This window comes from Atractosteus spatula, chromosome 2 (genome assembly GCF_055471065.1).
Source record: "Atractosteus spatula isolate fAtrSpa1 chromosome 2, fAtrSpa1.hap1, whole genome shotgun sequence".
Taxonomy (NCBI): Eukaryota; Metazoa; Chordata; class Actinopteri; order Semionotiformes; family Lepisosteidae; genus Atractosteus; species Atractosteus spatula.
The window spans coordinates 3,282,697-3,306,973 of record NC_142707.1 but is presented as its reverse complement, the minus strand read 5'-3'; the positions used below and the strand labels follow the sequence as shown (position 1 = coordinate 3,306,973).

General features: G+C 56.0%; 1 protein-coding gene across 1 annotated transcript in view; it reads left to right on the top strand.

Moving 5' to 3' along the window:
- The first annotated feature begins 1,091 nt into the window (after window positions 1–1,091).
- Window positions 1,092–24,277, top strand: part of LOC148839009 (voltage-dependent L-type calcium channel subunit alpha-1D-like) — a 40,813-nt gene continuing 17,627 nt past the window's right edge. The window contains exons 1-31 of the mRNA XM_088932350.1: window positions 1,092–1,171; window positions 2,969–3,111; window positions 4,044–4,196; window positions 5,326–5,522; window positions 6,571–6,674; window positions 6,986–7,146; window positions 7,807–7,881; window positions 8,800–8,881; window positions 9,514–9,540; window positions 9,695–9,855; window positions 10,776–11,001; window positions 11,128–11,335; window positions 11,510–11,630; window positions 11,774–11,858; window positions 12,254–12,302; window positions 12,539–12,587; window positions 13,139–13,262; window positions 13,977–14,106; window positions 14,407–14,466; window positions 15,635–15,741; window positions 16,496–16,583; window positions 16,917–17,024; window positions 17,223–17,275; window positions 17,844–17,990; window positions 18,238–18,439; window positions 19,100–19,258; window positions 21,401–21,511; window positions 22,061–22,144; window positions 23,017–23,037; window positions 23,480–23,608; window positions 23,847–23,912. Of these exons, the coding sequence (XP_088788476.1) occupies window positions 1,107–1,171; window positions 2,969–3,111; window positions 4,044–4,196; window positions 5,326–5,522; window positions 6,571–6,674; window positions 6,986–7,146; window positions 7,807–7,881; window positions 8,800–8,881; window positions 9,514–9,540; window positions 9,695–9,855; window positions 10,776–11,001; window positions 11,128–11,335; window positions 11,510–11,630; window positions 11,774–11,858; window positions 12,254–12,302; window positions 12,539–12,587; window positions 13,139–13,262; window positions 13,977–14,106; window positions 14,407–14,466; window positions 15,635–15,741; window positions 16,496–16,583; window positions 16,917–17,024; window positions 17,223–17,275; window positions 17,844–17,990; window positions 18,238–18,439; window positions 19,100–19,258; window positions 21,401–21,511; window positions 22,061–22,144; window positions 23,017–23,037; window positions 23,480–23,608; window positions 23,847–23,912 (3,495 nt within the window). The 5' untranslated portion in view covers window positions 1,092–1,106. The remainder of the gene's footprint in view (window positions 1,172–2,968; window positions 3,112–4,043; window positions 4,197–5,325; window positions 5,523–6,570; window positions 6,675–6,985; window positions 7,147–7,806; window positions 7,882–8,799; window positions 8,882–9,513; window positions 9,541–9,694; window positions 9,856–10,775; window positions 11,002–11,127; window positions 11,336–11,509; window positions 11,631–11,773; window positions 11,859–12,253; window positions 12,303–12,538; window positions 12,588–13,138; window positions 13,263–13,976; window positions 14,107–14,406; window positions 14,467–15,634; window positions 15,742–16,495; window positions 16,584–16,916; window positions 17,025–17,222; window positions 17,276–17,843; window positions 17,991–18,237; window positions 18,440–19,099; window positions 19,259–21,400; window positions 21,512–22,060; window positions 22,145–23,016; window positions 23,038–23,479; window positions 23,609–23,846; window positions 23,913–24,277) is intronic.

The window sequence follows — 24,277 nt, the reverse complement described above, 5'->3', positions numbered from 1 at the left end:
AGCCTTTCCAGCATGTGGAGCCGTGGTGGCTCAGACGGCAAGGGCGTCTAGCTCCTGACCGGAAGGTCCCGGGTTCAATCCCAGGTAGGGGACAGCGATGTGGCTTCCTCTGGTTCCTTCCGGACGGCTCTCGGGTCCACTCAGCCTGCTTTCCAAGTGAGTACCGGGGGTTAATCCTTCCGGGGGTGATAGACCACATCACTTCCACCTCCGGTGTCGGATGGTCAAGAAAAATGGTGGCCCTTGCCCCCCATTCCCCCATGGGCCTTGATGGCCTGAGAAGGGACCTCCCTACCTTTCCAGCATGTCCCGCCGCGCCTATGGGCATTTTGAAGGTATTCCTGTGCACATCTTGGTGTGCTTTTTGGGTCGAGACATGGAGAGGAGGCCTGGGAGCTGGCGGGGGGGGGGAACTTAAAGTCCTGTTGATGTTCTTGCGGAAACAAGAATGAAGGAGCATCTCTGCTGCTGGTGCTTTATGAATACGGCCGTGCAGGGGGGGCAGGGAAGGGACAGGGGGAGAGAGGGGTACAGGAGGGGGGGGTGCAGTGTATAGGTTGTAGCTGTTGGATCATTCTTCTGCTGTAAAAGCTCTGTCCTTGATAAGCGGCTTATCTCCTCCTCCTCTCTCTCTCTCTCTCACACACACACGCTCTAACCCGGAGAGGGTGTCTGTGTGTGTGGGGGGGGGGGGGGCAGGGGGGAGGGGAGGCAGCTGGGGCGTCTGTGCCGATCTGGAGGGACAGACAGCGGAGAGAAAGGGATGATTCCAGACGCGTAATCCTGTGAAAAGCTGGCGAGTTCCCTTTGCTGGTTTGAACTCTGCAGTGTCCTGCTAATGGAGGGGAGGGGAGGGGGTGTTGTTGTTGGGGGGCCTGTGCTGCTTTGCTGGGCAAACTTGGGGTGCCAGGGGTCCCCACGGTGAGAGACGAACCCGGCTCTCGTGGCCCGTACCCATGTCCGGAGCTTTCTTCCTAATGACTGTCTGTCCTCGGCCGGTCCCACCCGGACCCCCCTCCCTCTGCCCGCAGGAGCAAGTGGAATACGTGTTCCTCATCATCTTCACCATCGAGACCTTCCTCAAGATCCTGGCCTACGGGCTGGTGATGCACCCGAGCTCCTACATCCGCAACGGCTGGAACCTGCTGGACTTCGTCATCGTCATCGTCGGGTAGATCTCTCCGCGCCTCCCGAAATCCCGCTGCCGCTTCTCCGGAGCAATCCGCTGCTTCCCCTGGGGGGTCTTGTCAGGAGAGCTGGACTGAGTCCGGATACAGTATGGGCTATAGGTGTAAAATAAAAATAGGGATTTGAAAGGTTCAGGAGGGTAAATCTGGGATATTCCAGCATTGTTTCTGGGAGTTCTGCGTGGTTTCCTCCCTCTTGCACAGCAGTGGCTCCGCTCACTGGCTCCTCCTGTCTTTGTGCTGAAGTATCCTGAGGATCTGCGGCACAGGCTCTGCTCTGTCTCCACTCCCTCCTCCCTTCTGTGACCAGCAGCTGTGTCCCCCTGCAACTCCAGCTGGCCGCCCACTGGAGCTCAGCAGGTGTGAGCCTGGCCAGTACCTGGATGGGAGACCACCTGGGAAAGCTCAGGCTGCTGGAAGAGGTGTTAGTGGGGCCAGCAGGGGGGTCTGTGTGGGTCCTAATGCCTCAGTATAGTGACGGGGACACTGCACTGTAAACAGGCGCCGTCCTTCGCATGAGACGTAAAACCGAGGTCTTGACTCTCTGTATTCATTTAAAAAATCCAGGGTGTTTCTCAAAAAGAGTAGAGGTGTTACCCCAGTGTCCTGGCCAAATTTTCCCCCTGTCCTTTACCAATCATGGCCTCCTAATAACCCCCCTCTCTGAACTGGCTTCATCACTCTGCTCTCCTCCCCACTGAGAGCTGGTGTGTGGGGAGCGGACTGGCGCATCATCCAGGCGGGGCTGCACACTGGTGGGAGGGGAGTTAATAGTGTTCATTATTATTCTCCTGGCATGAATCTGGCTCTGGCTCCGCTGGCCCTCTGGTGGCCTGGCCCGGGACCCCGGCTCGGTCTCGCTCTCCTCCTCCCTGCTGCCCCGAGACTCCCGGGCCCAGTGGAAGAGAAGCCCGGCTCTCCCCTCCCCTCTGCACAGCGCGGCCCGGCCCGCTTCCCCAGGTGCTGGGAGAGGGGGCAGTGTTCCCCTGTTCCTGGCGGGGGAAACCGTGGGGCTGTAGTGAGAGTTACAGCAGGCAGCAGATGATGATGATGATGATGAGGCAGATGTGTGTTGGCGCTGCACACCTGGAGGCTGAGAGAAAGAGAATTTGCTCTGCCTTGGCTTCCTGCAGAGCCCTGTCATATTAAAATGACCACCACGCCACCCCTGACGTGCATTACAGCAGCCCAGTCCACACACGGAGCTTGCCCCAGTCCGTTTCAGGGTTTTGTAGTTCACTTGAGGGGTGGGGTTAGACACCGTGTTGAGTCTGTTTGAGGTTTCCTGCTTAAGTGCGTCTGTATCTTGACCAGGAAGAATCTGCAGTCGTTCAGCATCGGGGGGGGGGGGGGCTGCTGGTGTGTGTCCCAGCGTGGCTCTGGACTTAATGGATCGCTTAATTGAGCTCACAGATTTTTTTTTCTGTGTGAAAGTTAGAGATTTTAAGCCTCTTACGACACACAAAACATAAAAGGCAGCGTGATTAAGAGCTGGAAACACTGAAAGAGCTCAGATTAATCCCTTTATTAGGTCCATCGAGGGTGAGGTGGTGTAACTGAGAGCTCTGCAGGAACGATGCCCCCCCCAGCAGGTGTGCGATGACCACGGAGATCGGCAGGACGATGACGACGTCGCTGTCCCGCTCCAAAGTTGCTGTCCTCTTGTCTCCTTGTCCTGGTCCCCCTGGGGGGGAGGGAGTGGGGGGGGGGTCCAGTGGTGTTTTGGGGGAGAAGCTGGGGCTCGGGCCCTGACCCCCGTGTCTGTGTCCCCCCCCCCGCAGGCTGTTCAGTGTGGTCCTGGAGCAGGTGACCCACAAGCCCGGCGAGGTCCACCACATGGGCGGCAAGCCGGGAGGCCTGGACGTCAAGGCCCTGCGAGCCTTCAGGGTTCTGCGGCCCCTGCGGCTGGTGTCCGGAGTGCCCAGTGAGTCTGCAGGCCCCCCGTTATCAAACTCTGACTGTCCTGAGTGCGCCCGTCCCTCTGACCCTGTCCCTCTGACCCTGTCCCTCTGACTCTGGCCTGAGTGCGCCCGTCCCTCTGACCCTGTCCCTCTGACCCTGTCCCTCTGACTCTGTCCTGAGTGTGCCCGTCCCTCTGACCCTGTCCCTCTGACCCTGTCCCTCTGACTCTGTCCTGAGTGCGCCCATCCCTCTGACCCTGTCCCTCTGACTCTGGCCTGAGTGTGCCCGTCCCTCTGACCCTGTCCCTCTGACCCTGTCCCTCTGACCCTGTCCCTCTGACTCTGGCCTGAGTGTGCTCGTCCCTCTGACCCTGTCCCTCTGACTCTGTCCCTCTGACTCTGGCCTGAGTGTGCCCGTCCCTCTGACCCTGTCCCTCTGACCCTGGCCTGAGTGCGCCTGTCCCTCTGACTCTGTCCCTCTGATTCTGGCCTGAGTGCGCCTGTCCATCTGGCTCTGTCTCTCTGACTCTGGCCTGAGTGCGCCTGTCCCTCTGACTCTGTCCCTCTGACTCTGGCCTGAGTGCGCCTGTCCCTCTGACTCTGTCCCTCTGACTCTAGCCTGAGTGCGCCTGTTCCTCTGACTCTGTCCTGAGTGTGCCCGTCCCTCTGACCCTGTCCCTCTGACTCTGTCCTGAGTGCGCCTGTCCCTCTGACTCTGTCCCTCTGACTCTGGCCTGAGTGTGCCTGTCCCTCTGACTCTGTCCCTCTGACTCTGGCCTGAGTGTGCCTGTCCCTCTGACTCTGTCCCTCTGACTCTGGCCTGAGTGCGCCCGTCCCTCTGACCCTGTCCCTCTGACTCTGTCCTGAGCATGCCTGTCTCTCTGACTGTCCCGAGTGTGGGTCTGTGTGCCAGACTCTGCCCTGTTGTGTATGTCTGACTGCTCTCTGTGTCCAGGCTTACAGATTGTGCTGAACTCCATTATGAAGGCCATGGTGCCCCTCCTCCACATTGCCCTGCTGGTCCTCTTCGTCATCATCATCTACGCCATCATCGGCCTGGAGCTCTTTATCGGCAAGATGCACAAAACCTGTTTCTACATTGGCACCGGTCAGCACTAAGCCTCCTCACTCCCCCTTGTCAGGGTTTTCCGTGGTGGATTATAGTGATGAGTGTGCTCATTTGTAAGTGTTTGCATGGGATTGTAAAGGAGGAAAACACTCTTCTGTTTGTTTGGATTAGCCCTGCCCCTGCAGGTTAGACAGTTGGGTCTCCTTAGAGAAACGCATATGGGGAGTGGCTGCAGGACGGAGGAGAATCGGTTATCTGTGTTCCCCTGAGTCTGTGTGTGGATGGCCATGTCGCATGGCTGCATGTCCCACCTCTGGAGCAAGGCAGTTTTCTTTGCTCTTCTGGGTGGCTTTGTGTGCGTGTGTGCGCGTGCCAGCGCGTGTGTGCACATTGCTGTGCATGTCGGTGTCTGTGCAGATTGGTGTCAGCGTGTGTCTGCGCATTGGTGCGCGTGTCGGTGTCTGCGCACATCGGTGTCTGCGCATTGCTGCGCATGTCGGTGTCTGCATGTGTCTGCGCATTGCTGCGGTGTCTGCGCACATCGTCGCTGCGCATTGCTGTGCGTGTCGGTGTCTGCGTGTGTCTGCGCATTGCTGCGCATGTCGGTGTCTGCGTGTGTCTGCGCATTGCTGCGCATGTCGGTGTCTGCGTGTCTGCGCATTGCTGTGCGTGTCGGTGTCTGAGTGTGTCTGCGCATTGCTGCGCGTGTCGGTGTCTGCGTGTGTCTGCGCATTGCTGCGCATGTCGGTGTCTGAGTGTGTCTGCGCATTGCTGCGCATGTCGGTGTCTGCGTGTGTCTGCGCATTGCTGTGCGTGTCGGTGTCTGTGCAGATTGGTGTCTGCGTGTGTCTGCGCATTGCTGTGTGTGTCGGTGTCTGAGTGTGTCTGCGCATTGCTGCGCATGTCGGTGTCTGCGTGTGTCTGCGCATTGCTGCGCGTGTCGGTGTCTGCGTGTGTCTGCGCATTGCTGCGCATGTCGGTGTCTGCGTGTGTCTGCGCATTGCTGTGCGTGTCGGTGTCTGTGCAGATTGGTGTCTGCGTGTGTCTGCACATTGCTGCGCGTGTCGGTGTCTGCGCACATCAGTGTCTGCGCAGCAGTGTGCGTGCGTGTGCGTGACGCGGTCTCGCCCGCTGCTCACGCCCTGCCCCGCTCCCTCCCGCTGGCCAGACATCAATGTGGAGGACGACCCCGCCCCCTGCGCCTTCGCGGGCCACGGCCGGCAGTGCCTGCTCAACGGCACCGAGTGCCGTGGCAGGTGGGACGGGCCCAACGGCGGCATCACCAACTTCGACAACTTCTTCTTCGCCATGCTGACGGTGTTCCAGTGCATCACCATGGAGGGCTGGACCGACGTGCTGTACTGGGTGAGGCTCCGAACGCGCCGTGCGGCCCACCCGGCCTGTTGGGGTTTGTGAATCCCAGGACCTCACCCGGCTGTTTCGTGAAAGAGACCGGGGTCTCGGCTTCAGTGGCCTGGCTGGCTGGCTCGTTCCCCACCCTCACAGCCCCTCGGTGTAGAAGCGCCTCCGCTTGCCGGTTTTCGGAGGCACCGTGACCTTCCCCCGGCTCCCTCTTCCCCTGCCTCCCCGCGCTGCTGGCCCAGTTTTTAAAATAGGCCCGCAGCGGTGCAGGGTAGACTCCTCCAAGGGCGGCGTGAGGAATGTGGGACAGTGCCGCGTTCCAGAAAGCTGCAGCAGGTACTGCGCTCAGTGCGCCTGCGGGGTGAGGCGGTTTTAAACAGGGGGAGGATGCTCCCGAGGAGAGAGCATCGGGGAGGGGAGGGCACCGAGGAGGCACTGGGGTGGCTTGTGGTTTCCCTGGTAACAGGAGAGGGTGCTCCATTGCCAGGGAAACCTCCAGCCTGAAGCACGGCCTCGTCCCTCATCCCTGCTGTGGCACAGGGCCGGGAGAGCCCTGGATCGGCAGGGTTCGCGGCTCACCTCCGTGACCACCAGCCCTTTAAGCGTCTCGGCGAGTTCAATTTCAGACGGGGGGAGAGGGCAAGCTAATCAGTCAAGGTGATTTTCGAGATGACTTGGAAGTAAAATCCCAGAGCCCCTGTGCCCCATGACGGAGCCGAGCCCAGACTCCCGGTGTAGTAGCACTACAGAGCAGGTACAGCTGGTCCTGCACAGGACCACGGGGCTGTACATCACAATCGCCCAGAGCTGGTGTGGGTGTTTGTGTAACTGTCCTGTGCCCTTAATGTGTCTCTTCAGTCGCTCTCTGGAAAAGAGGAAAAGTGAAAGATTTTGAGTCTGTTCAGCAGAACTGATCAGTTTAATGAATAAAGAGCAGCTGGAGGGCGCAGCCTTCCTGGTCTACAACCGCTCTGTCCTGATGTCGGTGCTGTAAAACTCTGGAGGTCTTTCTCTCAGTTCGGTCCTGTTCTGTGTGTCCCTGTCTGTGCAGATGAACGATGCCATGGGCTACGAGCTGCCCTGGGTTTACTTCGTCAGCCTCGTCATCTTCGGGTCCTTCTTCGTCCTCAACCTCGTCTTGGGTGTCCTGAGTGGGTCGGTGCCCCCCCTTCTCAGTGCTTCCTGTGTGTCTGAGAGACTGAGCCTAAGTGTTTCTGGGTCTTTCAGGCCGTTTGCTTGAGTTTGTTCGATGTTTTCCTGCTTTATCCTGCCCTCTTCCTCTCTCACCTTTCCCTGTCTCTCTCTCTGATCTCCTATCGCCATCTCTCTCTCCGATCTCCTCTCTCTCTCACCTTACCCTGTCTCTCTCTCTGATCTCCTCTCCCCATCTCTCTCTCTCTCCGATCTCCTCTCTCTCTCCCTTTTCCCCTTCTCTCTCCGATCTCCTCTCCCCTCTGCCTCTGCAGAGAGTTCTCCAAGGAGCGAGAGAAGGCCAAGGCACGGGGCGACTTCCAGAAGCTCCGGGAGAAGCAGCAGATGGAGGAGGACCTGACGGGCTACATGGACTGGATCACGCAGGCCGAGGACATCGACCCGGAGGACGAGGAGGACGGGGACGGCCACAGGCGTGAGCGCGGCTTCCTCGTCCTCGCCTCCCCCTCCCGGCTGGTCCGGAAGGGGAAACTCCATCATGCCGGTTTTTCATAAACACCCAGAGGCGCCAGTCTCTCCCTGCGCTCTCTGGTGCGCTGAGAGAAACACACCAGACAGGGCTGACGGGACTCTCTCCAGTCAGCCTCCTAGGGCAGGACCCATGTTTTATATTCCCAGCATGCATCAGCCACCTACAGTTAGCAGCTTGAGGTGGAGAGGGGGACACAGCTGGGGTGAACTTTGAGGTGTGTGGAGCGAGGTTTTGATTTTGAGCCACGGCTCTGCTGCCTGAGTGCAGGCAGATCGAAGTAACATCAGCAGCCAGTGACCACACCAAGCTCCAGGCTCAGCAGGAAGAGGCACAGGTGTAGCCTGGCAGTGTGCCACTTGCAGGGCCCGATGCAGACGCTCACGCAGGAGCCTAGGCACATGTGGAGGTAAAGTAGGCAATGGCGTGGCGTCTGACCACAGTCCGGGTGTGTGTTTGTACAAGGCAAAGCTGGGTTTAAAAACTGTAGCATTTCCATTGTTTTAAGGAAGCTGGGTGTCCTGTCAGGGGAGTTGACTGTGGTCATTCTTCATGAATTTGACCTCCTTCTCTCTCTCTCTGTCCTTGCTCTGCGGGGGTGAGCAGGCGTCACACTGGCCGATCTCTCGGACAAGAAGAGAGGAAAGCACGGCTGGTTCAGTCACTCCAACGAGACTCACGGTACCGCTGCACGTCTGCTGTTCTCCCTGTCCGTCGCACCGCGCCTCTCTGTGTCTCTGCTGCACAGCTGGACTTTCCGCAAACAAATTTAAACTCTGTTCAAACCTTTGCTGAACCGCTGTCCTGCACGCAAGCGCCTGGTCATCGCGGTCTGTGCCCTTCCAAAAACAAACTCTCCCCCCTCTCCCTCCCTCGTCCATCGCCTGTCCTGGTCCAGGAGGGGCTGGCGTGTCTGTGAGCTCCTGGAGAGCTGAGCCAGCTGCTTCCCGTGCCTTAACAGTTCTGCTGTTTCAAAGAGGTCTAAAAAAACCTCACTGAACTCGCAGACCCTCTATGACCATGACTGAGCGCACATGACTTATATGGAGCTCTGGTTAAACAAAGTGCCTTTCTGTCGGGATCGAGATTTCACCTCGCTTTTGTGCCAGTTCTCAGCCTCTGTGGCGGTGCTGGGGCCTGCACAGTACATACGCGCACGGACACTTGGGGCACAGCCAGGGCATGAAGCACTTCCGGGTCACGAGCGGTCTGCCCGGTCCAGGAGTGTTAAATCTCTCCCAGAGCGCTGGGTGACCGCTGCGCAGCACAGTAAACGTCAATCAAAACTAACCTGGAGCGCACGTGGGATTCTGCTTCCAAAAGATTCGGATTCGGCTGATTAATCGTTTCTTGGCCTAGCCTCTTCATATTCCCCCACAGTAGTTTTTGTGTCCGGTTGGCATTTTTGCGTGTTTTTCTGCGCGCAGCTGGTGAGCGGGTGGCACAGCGCAGTAAAGTCATGGTGAAACCGCGCAGGGCCACGCAGTGGTGGAGGACAGCCGCAGTCTCGCAGAGCTGTGCACAGTGTGTGTGGTGTTAGTGTGGCAGGACTGCGGGAAGAGTCCTGTGGAGCTTCAGGGTGTGTCTTCTCTGTCCCAGCGAGCCTCCCGGCCAGCGAGACGGCCTCTGAGAACACGGAGAACATCGAGGAGGAGCACGCGGACTGCTGCGCTCTGTGCATGTAAGTCTGAGGCCACTACTGGGACCCACTGCTAGGGTTCACTGTCAGAGACACTATCGGAGTGCACTGCCAGGGCTCGCCGCCAGAGACACTATCAGAGCACACTGCTAGGGTTCGCTGCAGGAGACACTGCCAGAGACACTATCGGAGCACACTGCTAGGGTTCGCTGCAGGAGACACTGCCAGAGACACTATCGGAGCACACTGCTAGGGTTCGCTGCAGGAGACACTGCCAGAGACACTATCGGAGCACACTGCTAGGGTTCGCTGCAGGAGACACTGCCAGAGACACTATCGGAGCACACTGCCAGGTCTCGCTGTCAGTGACAGTGCCAGGGCTTAGTGCCGGAGCACACTGCCAGAGCTCAGTGCCGGATCTCAGTGCCAGAGCACACTATCAGAAACACTGTCAGGGGTCACTTCTGCACTTCTGTCTATTTTAGATAAAGATTTGTGCGAACTGCTTATAGCCTGATTCCTGTGAATATCCCTGCAATCCTCCCTCCCAGGACTCGGCCAGGGAAGGACTGCAGGCTGCTCTCTGCCTGCGGTGTGTGTAGAGCAGCCAGACTGCAGACACCTGACTGAGCTCCCGACCTTTGAACTGTCTGCCTTCTTTTCTTTTCCGACAGGGCTCAGATGATGAAGAACAAAACCTGGTAAGGCCACTACTGCTCCCTCCTCTTGCACTTTAGCACGTATTTGCAGTTTCTGTAGGCGCGGTCTGCCGGCACGTTATTCCTGCTGCCCTACTCGGAGTGAAGCCTCTCCTGCATTTTGTTTCTCACCCCACCCCCCACCCCCCGCCGCCAGCCGGGCCTTTCGGCGCTGGAACCGGGCGTGCCGCCGGAGGTGCCGCGTGGCGGTGAAGTCGGTGACGTTCTATTGGCTGGTGCTGCTCCTGGTCTTCCTGAACACCCTGACCATCGCCTCCGAGCACTACAACCAGCCCGACTGGCTCACCCAGGTGCAGGGTACGAGGCCCGGCTCGTGGGGTGTGGGGGGGGGGCGTGATGGCGCTACTCTCGTTGCTCTGTCCAGCTCTGTGTGTCCGTCCGCCTGTCCTTGTGCCCTTGTGTGTTAGGGGGAGGGAAGAGGTTGTTGTGAGTGTGTGCTGGTGCTGCTCTTGTAGCTCTGTCCAGCTCTGTGTGTCCGTCAGCCTGTCCTTGTGTGGGGTGTGCTGGTGCTGCTCTTGTACTGTAGCTCTGTCGAGCTCTGTCGGTCCGTCAGCCTGTCCCATCAGCGGCTGTGTGTTTGTCCGCTGTGTGTTGGTCCAAAGTTGAATGTGCCCTGTGCCCTGTGCCCCATATTCTATCTATCATTTGTTTTTGCTACATGCATGTCACATTAATCAACATTAAACATCATCTGCCAGGAGTTTGCCCAATCTTGAATTTATCGAAATCTTTTTGAATTTTATTTGCTGCCTCTATAGTTTTTGCTAATGCTTCTATTTAGGTATTATTTGCAAACATAGTTAGTTTACTAGCTGTACTAGAATCTAGATGGCTGACCTAAATGAAGAAGTGCAGTGTCCTTATCTCAACAAGAAAACAGCAAGAAAAAGGCTTCAGCAAGCTTGAGCTGTTTGTTCTTGACCTGATCGTTTGTGTATTTATGTATCTTGTGTTGCTTTTTATGTTTCCAAGTTACTCTAAGTCTTGTTAAAACTTTTAAAATGTTCTTAAATTAAACACTTAAACAAAAAAGAACAGTGGTCCTAATACAGGCTCCTGGGGTACTCCTCAGATTACCCCCAGTCTGCGCATTCTCCCTTCCTGTAATGAACGCAGTACGTTCCTGCTTCTGTATTGTTTGTGTGCATCTTGGAAGTCTGGGAAAGGGGAAAGTAACGGTCTCGTTCTCTCGATCTTTTTAACCCCTCTTTCCCCAGACATCGCGAACAAGGTCCTCCTGTCCCTGTTCACCCTGGAGATGCTGCTCAAGATGTACAGCCTGGGCCTGCAGGGCTACTTCGTGGCGTTCTTCAACCGCTTCGACTGCTTCGTGGTGTGCGGGGGCATCATGGAGACCATTCTGGTGGAGTTCGACATCATGCCGCCCCTGGGCATCTCCGTGCTGCGCTGCGTCCGCCTGCTCCGCATCTTCAAGGTCACCCGGTACCCTCTCCTCTTCTTGTCGACTGAGCTGGCGCTGCGGCCCCTGGTCTGTGTGGTTACCCCCCTGGCACTGACGCCAGGCACGCCGCGCCGCCGGCCTCAGTCAGGCTGATCTCTCTCCCGCAGGCACTGGACAGCCCTGTCCAACCTGGTGGCGTCTCTGCTGAACTCCATGAAGTCCATCGCCTCCCTGCTGCTGCTGCTCTTCCTCTTCATCATCATCTTCGCCCTGCTGGGGATGCAGCTGTTCGGCGGGAAGTTCAACTTCGACGAAACGCAGACGAAGAGGAGCACCTTCGACACCTTCCCCCAGGCCCTGCTCACCGTCTTCCAGGTCTCTCACCCCCTCACCCCTTCACTCCTTCCCCAGGCCCTGCTCACTGGCTTCCAGCCCCCTTAACCCCCTCCACTCCCTCACCCCTTCCCTGCTGCCCTCCAGCACTCATGGACTTGCTTCCTCGTGCGGTGGCTGCAGTAACGGTGCTCCCTCTCTCTCTCCCGGGCTCAGATCCTGACGGGAGAGGACTGGAACGCGGTAATGTACGATGGGATCATGGCGTTCGGAGGACCCTACTTCCCTGGCATGATTGTCTGCGTCTACTTCATCATCCTCTTCATCTGCGGAAACTGTATCCTGCCTGACGCCCCGTCTCTGCTTCTGGAGCTCCTTTCTGGTTCTTCCTGACGTGACTTCTCTGCTTGGCTCTGGCTGTGTTTTGGGGGAAGGGGGGTTACACAGTGTGTTTGCTTCTTAAACTCCCTCCCCCCTCAGACATCCTGCTGAACGTGTTCTTGGCCATCGCCGTGGACAACCTGGCCGACGCGGACACTGTCAACTCCGACAAGAAGGGCAAAGGGTGAGATGTCCCTGTTTCTTTTTCTGTTCGAACCCGGACAGCTCACCTGACCGCTCTGTTCGAACCCGGACAGCTCACCTGACCCCTCTGTTCGAACCCCAACAGCTCAGCTGGTTGCTGTGTGGTCAATGGAGCAGCACAGGGAGGTCAATGAGACTCTTGATGCTGTTGCACTCCTATTGCATAGCTGTTCGGTCCGTGCCAGGTTTTGCTGCGAGCTGGATCTGCCCAGAATATTTAACTTGCAGCGAATCCGATGTGCAGTCGTGGGGAGGGCCGATCGAGTGGTCTTAAGAATCTGTTTCGGTGTCGTGCTCCGGCCGCTGAGAGGGAGAGGTGCAGGATGTGTGCTGCTGCAGTTGCTAACCAGCGCTTCCTCCTCCTGTCTCTTCCAGAGAAGGGAAGGAAGAGGGGAAACAGGCAGGAGAGAACGGAGATGTGAAGGTGAGACCATCCGGAGAAATGCTTCCATTTAACGAAGAAACTGCTGCATCTCCTTGTCTGTCCCTCTCTCTTTCTGTCTCTCTGGGCTTCTGTTTCTCTTGCTTTCCCTGCTTTCTGTTCTTACCCCTGTTCTCTCCCCCTTCATCCTTCTGTATTCCCGTCTTTCGCAGTAAAGTCCAGTGTAGGTCCGGCTCCTGTTCTGACCCTCCCCTCCCTCTCTCTGTCGCCCCCTGCAGGTCAACATGGATGACTACGAGGAAGAGGAGGAAGGGAGCGATGGAGGTGGTGAGCAAGGCCCCCTCGTTGAGAAAAGCACACAAGCTTTGTCTAAAAAGAGACAGGGTTGACGTATGTGCTGTCAATGGAGCTCAGAAGCCATGCTGGGGGGCAGTGTGGTCATTTCCAGGATTTTGTTCAATCTGTGTTTCTTCGATCGAGTTCCGGTCATTTCAGATTTGCTATGAAACTTGGCAGCATATTTCTGCCATCGTTACCGACTCATGATGCAGCGTGCTGTGGGTTGATGACGTCAGAATGTCTTGTCGTTCGTGAGGGGTGTCGTCAAGATCGTCAAGTTAGAGCTCTGACCTTCGCACAGCTAAAACAGACCTGCTGTGTGGCAGCTCCTTCGCACTGAGTGGTTAACATGGCCTGGGGCTCCTCTGTCTTAGTTCCTTGGCTGTATTTCCTGTTGTATGTTATGGTTTCCCATCCCTGATTCCTTTGACAAAATATAAGAGGATTTAGCAGGTGCATAAAATGAAATCTGGAGTGGAATTAATCCCTCCTCCCTTCCTATCCCCCTGTACTGCTCCATGTCCTCGGCGCTGGTGAAGAGGACGCAGTTTCGGAGACCCAGTCCAGCTCCAACATCGACAAGCTGGCCGACTTCGCCCCCAAGGAGAAAGTGGTCCCCATTCCTGAGGGCAGCGCCTTCTTCTGCCTGAGCAGCACCAACCCGTGAGCTGGGTGTTCTCTGCCTGCCTGCGCCCCCGTCCCTGCCTGCCTGGTCCCCCGTCCCTGCCTGCCTGGTCCCCCGTCCCTGACTGACTGAGCCCCTGTCTCTGACTGACTGAGCCCCTGTCTCTGTCTGAGCTCCCGTCTCTTAACTGCCTGAGCCCCCGTCTGTGCCTGCGCCCCCGTCTCTGGCTGAATGGGCCCCCATCCCTGACTGAGCCCCCGTCTCTGCCTGAATCTCACCCCTGCCTGAGCTCCGTCTCTTCCGGGACCCTGTCTCTGTTTCTCTCCACCCTTCATTATATTTCAGTCTGCGGTCTGCCTCCGTCCTCTCAAGACCCATGAATTATGCGACTGCGAATGTTAGCATAGTCTAACCAGTCATCCAGTTGCACTTTATGTATTAAAGTATTTATGCATTTTCGGGCTTACCAGTGCCTTATGAGTATGTTTAAGAACAAGCAGTCTCTATGACTTATGAGAACAAATATTAATTAGCTTATTGCATTTCACAGCTCCAGGAGGCAGTGCTGTCTGAACAGATTTGTTTTTGGGTCTGTGCACAGACACCCACAACGGATCGATCCTTTCAAGGCTGTCTTTGTGTTTTTCCATCACTGTCACCAGTCGACGAGGGCCCTGTTAGTGACAAGACCGAGTGTCTTCGAGTGTGCCTGCCACAGAACGCTCCCCCTGTCTCTTCCTGTCTCCCTGCAGGTTGAGAGTGGCCTGCCACAAGCTGATCCACCATCACATCTTCACCAACCTCATCCTCGTCTTCATCATCCTCAGCAGCATTTCCCTGGCCGCCGAGGACCCGATCAGAGCGCACTCCTTCAGGAACACCGTTAGTGTCGCTCGCTGTGAAGGGCTGATTCCGGAGTGCTTCCTGACTGGGAATGGCCTGGCCACGCGCACCCAGTGTGTGTGGTGTACATCACTCCGTGGGTGGGCGTGGTTGTCCCATCCGGAGCCTTTGTATGGTATCGTATGTGTGTCAGTCACGGGGAGGCGGGCCTATCTCGAGCTAATGACCTATCAGATTGCACAGAGCAGGTGTGTTAGCCGCTGGAGGGGGAGGGGTTATCATGGGAAAGCGGCAAATCGCAGTGAGGGCTGCAGGGTGAATTCTGTCTCTGGCCTTCAGGTCCTGGGGTATGCTGACTATGCCTTCACCTCCATCTTCACCGTGGAAATCCTGCTCAAGGTATGTCTCCACCTGTCGGTGTGTACGTGTGTGTGTCTGTCTGCCTGGCTCTGTGTGTAGAGGTGCGTCTGTGTAGTCATCCCTCTCCGCACACTGGGAATTCAGTTGCTTCCAGCCCCCTGTTCCTGACCCTGTGCTGTCCAGCCCCTTTCTAGTGCTCCTGTCCCAGCTCTCTCTCTCAGGTGTCTGTGCTGTGCTCCTGTCCCAGCTGTCTCTCTCAGGTGTCTGTGCTGTGCTCCTGTCCCAGCTGTCTCTCTCTCAGGTGTCTGTGCTGTGCTCCTGTCCCAGCTCTCTCTCTCTCAGGTGTCTGTGCTGTGCTCCTGTCCCAGCTCTCTCTCTCTCAGGTGTCTGTGCTGTGCTCCTGTCCCAGCTGTCTCTCTCAGGTGTCTGTGCTGTGCTCCTGTCCCAGCTCTCTCTCTCTCAGGTGTCTGTGTTGTGCTCCTGTTCCAGCTCTCTCTCTCGGGTGTCTGTGCTGTGCTCCTGTCCCAGCTCTCTCTCTCTCAGGTGTCTGTGCTGTGCTCCTGTCCCAGCTCTCTCTCTCTCAGGTGTCTGTGCTGTGCTCCTGTCCCAGCTCTCTCTCTCTCAGGTGTCTGTGCTGTGCTCCTGTCCCAGCTCTCTCTCTCTCAGGTGTCTGTGCTGTGCTCCTGTCCCAGCTGTCTCTCTCAGGTGTCTGTGCTGTGCTCCTGTCCCAGCTCTCTCTCTCTCAGGTGTCTGTGCTGTGCTCCTGTCCCAGCTCTCTCTCTCTCAGGTGTCTGTGCTGTGCTCCTGTCCCAGCTGTCTCTCTCTCAGGTGTCTGTGCTGTGCTCCTGTCCCAGCTGTCTCTCTCAGGTGTCTGTGCTGTGCTCCTGTCCCAGCTGTCTCTCTCAGGTGTCTGTGCTGTGCTCCTGTCCCAGCTGTCTCTCTCAGGTGTCTGTGCTGTGCTCCTGTCCCAGCTCTCTCTCTCTCAGGTGTCTGTGCTGTGCTCCTGTCCCAGCTGTCTCTCTCAGGTGTCTGTGCTGTGCTCCTGTCCCAGCTCTCTCTCTCAGGTGTCTGTGCTGTGCTCCTGTCCCAGCTGTCTCTCTCTCAGGTGTCTGTGCTGTGCTCCTGTCCCAGCTCTCTCTCTCTCTCAGGTGTCTGTGGTGTGCTCCTGTCCCAGCTGTCTTGCTCAGGTGTCTGTGCTGTTTTCCAGATGACGGTTCACGGCGCTTTCCTCCACAAGGGCTCCTTCTGCCGCAACTGGTTCAACCTGTTGGACCTGCTGGTGGTCAGCGTGTCGCTCATCTCCTTTGGGATTCAGTGAGTTGGGGTCCTCTGCTTCTCCCCTGAGCAGCAGTGCTGTTCCCAGATTGGGAAGGCTGAATGTTGTCTTTCTTTCATTTGCTGGTCGAACACGTAGAGGCTGACTGGAGCAGACTGGAGCAGTGGCTCACAAAGGGCAATACTGCCCTCTGCTGGGCTGACTGGAGCAGTGGCGCACAGAGGGCAATACTGCCCTCTGCTGGGCTGACTGGAGCAGTGGCGCACAAAGGGCAATACTGCCCTCTGCTGGGCTTTCGGAAAGGGACTGGAGCAGAGGCGCACACGGGGATATACTGCCCTCTGCTGGGCTGAGGAGAGCAGTGCAGTGCTCCACAGGCCAGATCAGTGGTCCCCAATCCTGGTCCCGGTGACCCCCACACCTGCTGGTTTTCATTCCACCCCCCCTTTAATTAGACACCTGAGGCCTTAATGGATGTAAGAGGTTGGAGATTTTATTTATTTTGCAAAGAAAAATGATTTAAAAGAGCTGGGAGCAAACAGTTCAAATTAATCTTAGTATTATTGTTATTAAGTTCCTGAAGGGGTTGAGGGTGTAACTGAGGGCTTGGCTGCAGCACAAACCAGCAGGTGTGTGTGGGTCACCAGGGCCAGCGCTGGGAACTGGTGAACAAGTGCACTGCAGCTGCGTCATGGGCCTACAGCCCACTGGGGGGGAGGGCTGCAGTGTCAGTGTAGATGCAAGGGTTGTGTCTGACTGTGCAGCCCCTGTGACTGTGTGTGCTCCCCACAGCTCCAGCGCCATCTCCGTGGTGAAGATCCTCAGGGTGCTCCGTGTGCTGAGACCCCTCAGGGCCATCAACAGAGCCAAAGGGCTCAAGGTACACGCAGGTCCTCTGTCTGTCTGTCTCCATGTCTCTCTCTCTCTCTCTGTGTCCGCACATCTCTCTCTCTGTGTCCCCACGTCTCTCTTTCTCTGTCCTTGTTTGTCTGTCCTCTCTACTTGTCTCCATGTCTCTCTCTGTCCCTGTGTCTCTCTGTCCCTCACTCTCTGTACTTTCTCACTCTCTGTCCCATTGTCTCTGTCCTCTTTGTCTTCGTCCCCGGTCCCTGTGTCCTCTGTCTCTCTCTGTCCTCTCTCTCTGGGCCCGTGTCCCTGCGCTCTTCTGACAGTGCGTGTCTGTGTCTGTGTCCGTGTCCGTGTGCGCCGGCAGCACGTGGTCCAGTGTGTGTTCGTGGCCATCAGGACCATCGGGAACATCATGATCGTCACCACGCTTCTGCAGTTCATGTTCGCCTGCATCGGAGTGCAGCTCTTCAAGGTACCTGCGCCGCTGGGGGCTTGCTCCGGCCCCTCCAGCACGAGGGATCCCGAGATCCTGGTGGGCTCCAGGCTGGCTAGCGGCGCTGTGACTGACCCCCGCAGCCTGGGGCCATCCCATCCTCTGCTCCTGTCTGGTGGCCGCAGGACTGACTGCGGCTGGAGACTGTGGTTAACCCCTCATTCTGTTACCGCTCAGGGCAAGTTCTACAGCTGCACGGACGAGGCCAAGCACACGCCAGAGCAGTGCAAGTGAGTGCCCCTCTCTGTGTGGTCTGCTGAGCTGTGCGAGAGTCAGGGCTGTGTGAAAAAATACCCTGGTAGCACCCTGGTAGCGTGGTATTATCCCAGTGCTGTTCAGTAACGTTCAGTACAGTCTGTGTGTGACAAAGCTGTGGGAGGGGCAGCTGTGCTGTGCTTTTACCCAGATCTCGCTGGCTTTTACTGCACTGTACTGTGATTTATTTAATCGTGACCTTGCTGAACTTTACTGAGCTGTACCGTGATTTTAGTCTGATTTTTCTGAAGTTAACTGCACTGTTCTGTGCTTTTACCCTGATCCCGCTGGGCTTTAGTGCACTGTACTGCGGTTTCGTACTATGTACTGTGCTGTGAACCCTGATCTCGCTGGGCTTTACTGCACTGTACTGTGATTTACTGCAATGTTCTTTTCTTTTACCCTGATCCCCCTGGGCTTTAGTGCACTGTTCTGTGATTTACTGCACTGTGCTGTGCTGTGACCCCTGATCTCGCTGGGCTCTATTGTGCTTCTTGCCCTGCTGTACTGCAGCGGGCTCTGATTAGGGGTGCTGTGTGGCAGGGGCACCTTCATCGTGTACAAGGACGGGGACGTGAGTCACCCCATGGTGAGGGAGAGGATCTGGCACAACAGCGACTTCAACTTCGACAACGTGCTGGGCGGCATGATGGCCCTCTTCACCGTGTCCACCTTCGAGGGCTGGCCTGCGTACGTCCGCCCCGTGTCCGCCCCGTGTCCGCCCCGTGTCCGCCCGTGTCCTCCCGTGTCCGCCCCGTGTCCGTACATGTATCTAAGTTCAATTCAAATTTAAAGAACTTTATTGGCATGGATGATTAATTCCAGTCCTGCTTAAGCTGATGCACAGCGCGTCTGTATCTGAGTCTCTCTCTCTCCGGCCGTTTCCCTGTCCCCCCCTCTCCCCATTTTCTCCTCCGTCGCTCTGTCCTTCCCTCAGGCTGCTGTACAAGGCTATAGACGCCAACGCGGAGAACGAGGGCCCCATCTACAACTACCGCGTGGAGATCTCCATCTTCTTCATCGTCTACATCATCATCATCGCCTTCTTCATGATGAACATCTTCGTCGGCTTTGTCATCATCACCTTCCGTGAGCAGGGGGAGCAGGAGTACAAGAACTGCGAGCTGGACAAGAACCAGGTATCTGTGCACGACAGAGTGTGGACACCCTCCCTGAGGCAGCAGCCTGGGGCTCTGTCTCAGAAACACAGCGTGTTGATGAGGAACTGAACCCTCCCTGAGGCAGCAGCCTGGGGCTCTGTCTCAGAAACACAGCGTGTTGATCAGGAACTGAACCCTCCCTGAGGCAGCAGCCTGGGGCTCCGTCTCAGAAACACAGCGTGTTGATGAGGAACTGAACCCTCCCTGAGGCAGCAGCCTGGGGCTCTGTCTCAGAAACACAGCGTGTTGATGAGGAACTGAACCCTCCCTGAGGCAGCAGCCTGGGGCTCTGTCTCAGAAACACAGCGTGTTGATGAGGAACTGAACCCTCCCTGAGGCAGCAGCCTGGGGCTCTGTCTCAGAAACACAGCGTGTTGATGAGGAACTGAACCCTCCCTGAGGCAGCAGCCTGGGGCTCTGTCTCAGAAACACAGCGTGTTGATGAGGAACTGAACCCTCCCTGAGGCAGCAGCCTGGGGCTCTGTCTCAGAAACACAGCGTGTTGATAAGGAACTGAATCTCCCTTTCTCACCCCATCTCCACCTCCATCTCCTGCTCCTCCAACCCTCCTTTCCTTCTCCCATCTCCCTCCCTCTCCTTCTGTCTCCCTCCCTCTCTCCCTGTCCTCCCCCGTCTCAGAGGCAGTGTGTGGAGTACGCCCTGAAGGCACAGCCCTTACGCCTCTACATCCCCAAGAACAAGCTGCAGTACAAGTTCTGGGCCACGGTGAACTCCACAGCTTTCGAGTACATCATGTTCGTGCTCATCTTGCTCAACACCATCACCCTGGCCATGCAGGTGAGGGCTCTGGTGCTCAGTGACATCACCCTGGCCATGCAGGTGAGGGCTCTGGTGCTCAGTGACATCACCCTGGCCTACAGGTGAGGGCTCTGATGCTCAGTGACATCACCCTGGCCATGCAGGTGAGGGCTCTGATGCTCAGTGACATCACCCTGGCCTACAGGTGAGGGCGCTGATGCTCAGTGACATCACCCTGGCCTACAGGTGAGGGCTCTGGTGCTCAGTGACATCACCCTGGCCTACAGGTGAGGGCTCTGGTGCTCAGTGACATCACACTGGCCTACAGGTGAGGGCTCTGGTGCTCAGTGACATCACCCTGGCCATGCAGGTGAGGGCTCTGGTGCTCAGTGACATCACCCTGGCCATGCAGGTGAGGGCTCTGATGCTCAGTGACATCACCCTGGCCATGCAGGTGAGGGCTCTGATGCTCAGTGACATCACCCTGGCCTACAGGTGAGGGCTCTGATGCTCAGTGACATCACCCTGGCCATGCAGGTGAGGGCTCTGATGCTCAGTGACATCACCCTGGCCATGCAGGTGAGGGCTCTGATGCTCAGTGACATCACCCTGGCCATGCAGGTGAGGGCTCTGATGCTCAGTGACATCACCCTGGCCTACAGGTGAGGGCTCTGATGCTCAGTGACATCACCCTGGCCATGCAGGTGAGGGCTCTGATACTCAGTGACATCACCCTGGCCTACAGGTGAGGGCTCTGGTGCTCAGTGACATCACCCTGGCCTACAGGTGAGGGCTCTGGTGCTCAGTGACATCACCCTGGCCTACAGGTGAGGGCTCTGGTGCTCAGTGACATCACCCTGTCCTACAGGTGAGGGCTCTGGTGCTCAGTGACATCACCCTGGCCTACAGGTGAGGGCTCTGGTGCTCAGTGACATCACCCTGGCCATGCAGGTGAGGGCGCTGATGCTCAGTGACATCACCCTGGCCATGCAGGTGAGGGCTCTGGTGCTCAGTGACATCACCCTGTCCTACAGGTGAGGGCTCTGGTGCTCAGTGACATCACCCTGGCCTACAGGTGAGGGCTCTGGTGCTCAGTGACATCACCCTGGCCTACAGGTGAGGGCTCTGATGCTCAGTGACATCACCCTGGCCATGCAGGTGAGGGCTCTGATGCTCAGTGATGTCACCCTGGCCTACAGGTGAGGACTCTGGTGCTCAGTGATGTCACCCTGGCCTACAGGTGAGGGCTCTGGTGCTCAGTGATGTCACCCTGGCCTACAGGTGGGGGCTCTGTGCCTCTGATGCTGATGGCCATGTAGATGAGGGCCCCGATAGTCAATGATATCACAATGGTTGTGTAGGTGAGGGCACTGCTACTCAATATCACCTCCACTCAAAGCGCTTTACAGATAATGGGGATGTGACAGCAGCCAGAGTACGCCAGTACGCCCCCCACACACCAGCTCTCAGTGGGGAGGAGAGCAGAGTGATGAAGCCAGTTCAGAGAGGGGGGTTATAGGAGGCCATGATTGGTAAAGCGGAAATTTGGCCTGGATGTTTCAAGAAACGCCCTGGGATTTTTAAAATGAATGGTCCTGAGTCAGGACCTCAGTTTTACGTCACATCCGAAGGACTGTGCCTTTTTTACAGTATCGTGTCCCCGTCACTATACTGGGGCATTAGGACCCACACAGACCGCGGGGTGAGGGCCCCCTACTGGCCCCACTAACACCTCTTCCAGCAGCAGCCTTAGCTTTCCCAGGAGTCTCCCATCCAGGCACTGGCCAGGCTCCCACCTGCTGAGCCCCAGTGGGCCGCCAGTTACAGGGTGATATAGCTGCTGGCATTTCTCGACAAAGCTGTGCAAGAGAGCAAAGAATTAACGTGGCTCTAACTATACCTCCCACTCAGATACATTCTTGCAGAGATCACTGACAAATTGAGAGGTTATGAATATTTATTTTATTATTGACTAATCCACTCGGTCAATTCCTGCTTATTAAATATTATATCAAACCGCTCTGTTTTCGTACCCCCCCCCCCATTTGTAACAATAGCAGGTCAGTAAGTCTCATTCTTTGCTGTGCAACAGAAGGTGAAAAATAGCCTTTGATGTTAATTACATTTCAATCAAATTAATTTGATTCCGTCTCTGTCCCCCACCACTCTGCTTGCCTGCAGCACTACGAGCAGTCGAAGCCCTTTAACTACGCCATGGACATCCTCAACATGGTGTTCACTGGGCTCTTCACCGTGGAGATGGTGCTCAAGATCCTGGCCTTCAAGCCCAAGGTGAGACTGGCCTCGCTCCGCCCTGAGCTCTGCTGCCATGTGATTGTCCCCGATGTCTGGAGGTTTCACTCCAGATGAGTACTGCATTCGAGAACTGGGCCCTGCAGTGAGTTATCAGGCTTAGTGATCACTTTTGCCATAGCTTTCAGATTGTACAAAGCAGAAACCTTCGTGTTCCTTACCAGGTTTTTAAAGGTAACTTGGGAGTGTGCAACACATCAAGAGCAGAAGGTAGTTAAAAGGGTTGAAGGAGGAATGGAGTCGTTTAGTTCGTTTGTAGTTTCAAGTGAGTGAGGCCGCAGCTGGAAGGTAACCCAGCAGGGACTCGGAGATGCTCAGCCAGCTGGAGCGCGGCTCTGCGCAGAACACTCCACAACCACGCCTGCAGGGGGCGCTCTCGCGCGTAGCCCCCGCTCTGCTCCGCCCGTCGTGCTGACATCGCTGACGGGCGCACAGCTGGGCAGTGCAGGACCCCTGTGGTCCATTATAGTTAATGCCAGTTAATACAGTCCGTGTGCTTTTTCTCCTGAACGCTTCTAACCCATGCAGCACTACTTCTGCGACGCCTGGAACTCCTTTGACGCCCTGATCGTGGTGGGCAGCGTGGTGGACATCGTGGTGACAGAGTTTAACGTGAGTGTTGCCCCCACACTCCAGCAGCGACTGTCTGGTCATTCTTGTCAGACCTCCCCAGTGCCTGGCCCCGCACCCTACCAAGGGCTGTGCGCCAGCAGCTTTAGCTTGAGAACGCTGGCAGACAGCCTTGTAGCTCGGACCACGTTGGCGCTACCATGGCTGAGCTCTGGGATGGTCGCTGCCCAGTGCATTGTGGGAATTATTCCCAGGGCAGACAGAGAGGAGAGAATGTGCACGACAGTGGGGCACTGCTCAAGGGTTTGTGCTTTTTGAGAGTTTTATTCTTCCTATTGGTTTGAAAACGAATAGCTAAAGTAACAGCTTGGACCATGCATCAGCCAGATTGATTGACAGCCCGCGAAGGTTGTGTGTGTTGGTATTCTGACCAGGTAACAGCACTGAATCTCCCAGAGGCAAACTCCCCCAAATTATTATAGACGCATCCAGAATTTAAGAAGGTTGAAAATGTTTATTTGTAAGGCACAAAACAATTATCAGCATTGATCATCAGGATCCAAGTGATCAAGTCACCTATGTAGATTGCCTAGTTACAACCCCTGATTGATCACTTTGCGAGCAGTGATTGACAGTTGATGGAAAAGCTATTTAGGAAAGTCCATGAGGGATTATGGGAACGCTGACATCAGAAATGAACACATGCTGTAGATTCGGTGCAGTGCAAGGTTAATTGTGTCGTGTCAATATTAATAATAAACTACTTTGTTTCCCTACGCCTTGACCATGTTTGCGCTGGTGTCACTCTCTGATCGTTTCATCTGCTCACGCTTCAACCCTCCATCATCGCCATCGCCATCATCATCATCATCATCATCATCATCATCGTCGTCGTCTTCTTTTCACCTTGTCAGAATGGAGGTCATGTAGGAGAGGTAAAGACAAGTGGGACAGGGAGAAAGGGCATGGACAACAGCCAGGAGGAGGGCTTGGGCATACTCTTTCATTGTGCAAATCATGCCCCAGCGTCCCCTTGCTCTGACTGATCAGAGACAATCACCCTTTTTAAGAACTTCTGTAATATAGTAGAGATCGCGTGACTTTTGAATGTGTGTGTACTTATTGTAAGATGTTTATTGTGGAAAAAACGTTATTGTGATAGAAACAAACAAGGACAAAACGGCTGTGCCTGGCTTCTGGTTTTGACTGTGTACTCACAGTGAGTGGAATTAGAAGGTTTTTAGGTGGTAGAAAAGGGGCAAAGAAATATTTATGCTTAATACTCACGACAGATGCCTTGGTCTGCAGTTTCCTTTGCATGTGTGGGAAGTGAGCTCAAAGTGCTCTGTCTTCTCCCTTGTCCCCTCCCTCTCCCAGAGCTCGGAGGACAGCTCCAGGATCTCCATCACCTTCTTCCGCCTCTTCCGGGTGATGCGGCTGGTCAAGCTGCTCAGCAAGGGGGAGGGCATCCGGACGCTGCTCTGGACCTTCATCAAGTCCTTCCAGGTCAGAATGGGAGGTCAGGGGGTCGCGCACGGGGGTCGTGCCGGAGGCTGGTTTAGAAGACCTCGGCTGAGGTCAGCAGGAGGACCAGTGGCTGGGGTTGTGATTCTCCCTGCTTCTCCCTGAAGGCGGGCTGCTGGGAACTGCTTCCGGCTCGGCACGCGACAGCATGGCGAAACCGGCTTTCTTGACTCTCTTTCTCTCTTTCTCTCTCTGTCTCTCTGTCTCTCTCTCTCTCCAGGCTCTGCCGTATGTCGCCCTGCTCATCGCCATGATCTTCTTCATCTACGCCGTCATCGGCATGCAGGTGACTGTCTCTCTCTCTCCCCACGCCACTCTTCACCTGCTCACTGCCTCCCTCTCTCAATTCAATTCAATTCAATTCAAGGTGCTTTATTAGCATGACCGATGGGTACAATCAGTGTTGCCAAAGCAAATAAAAATTCACATGAAACAAAACAGAAAATAAAAGTAAAATAAAATCTACAGACGTATTACAGATATTTACAACAAAGACACATCATAAAATATTTACATATACCGTAGACAGATGGAGCATTATTGGGAGACAGGCTCACTGTTCCTCAGGCTGTGACAGGAGGTCACATACTGGGCTGCCAGTTCAACTGAGTTCCCTGCTCCCTCTCCCAGTAGGATTGGGGCCCGTTGTGA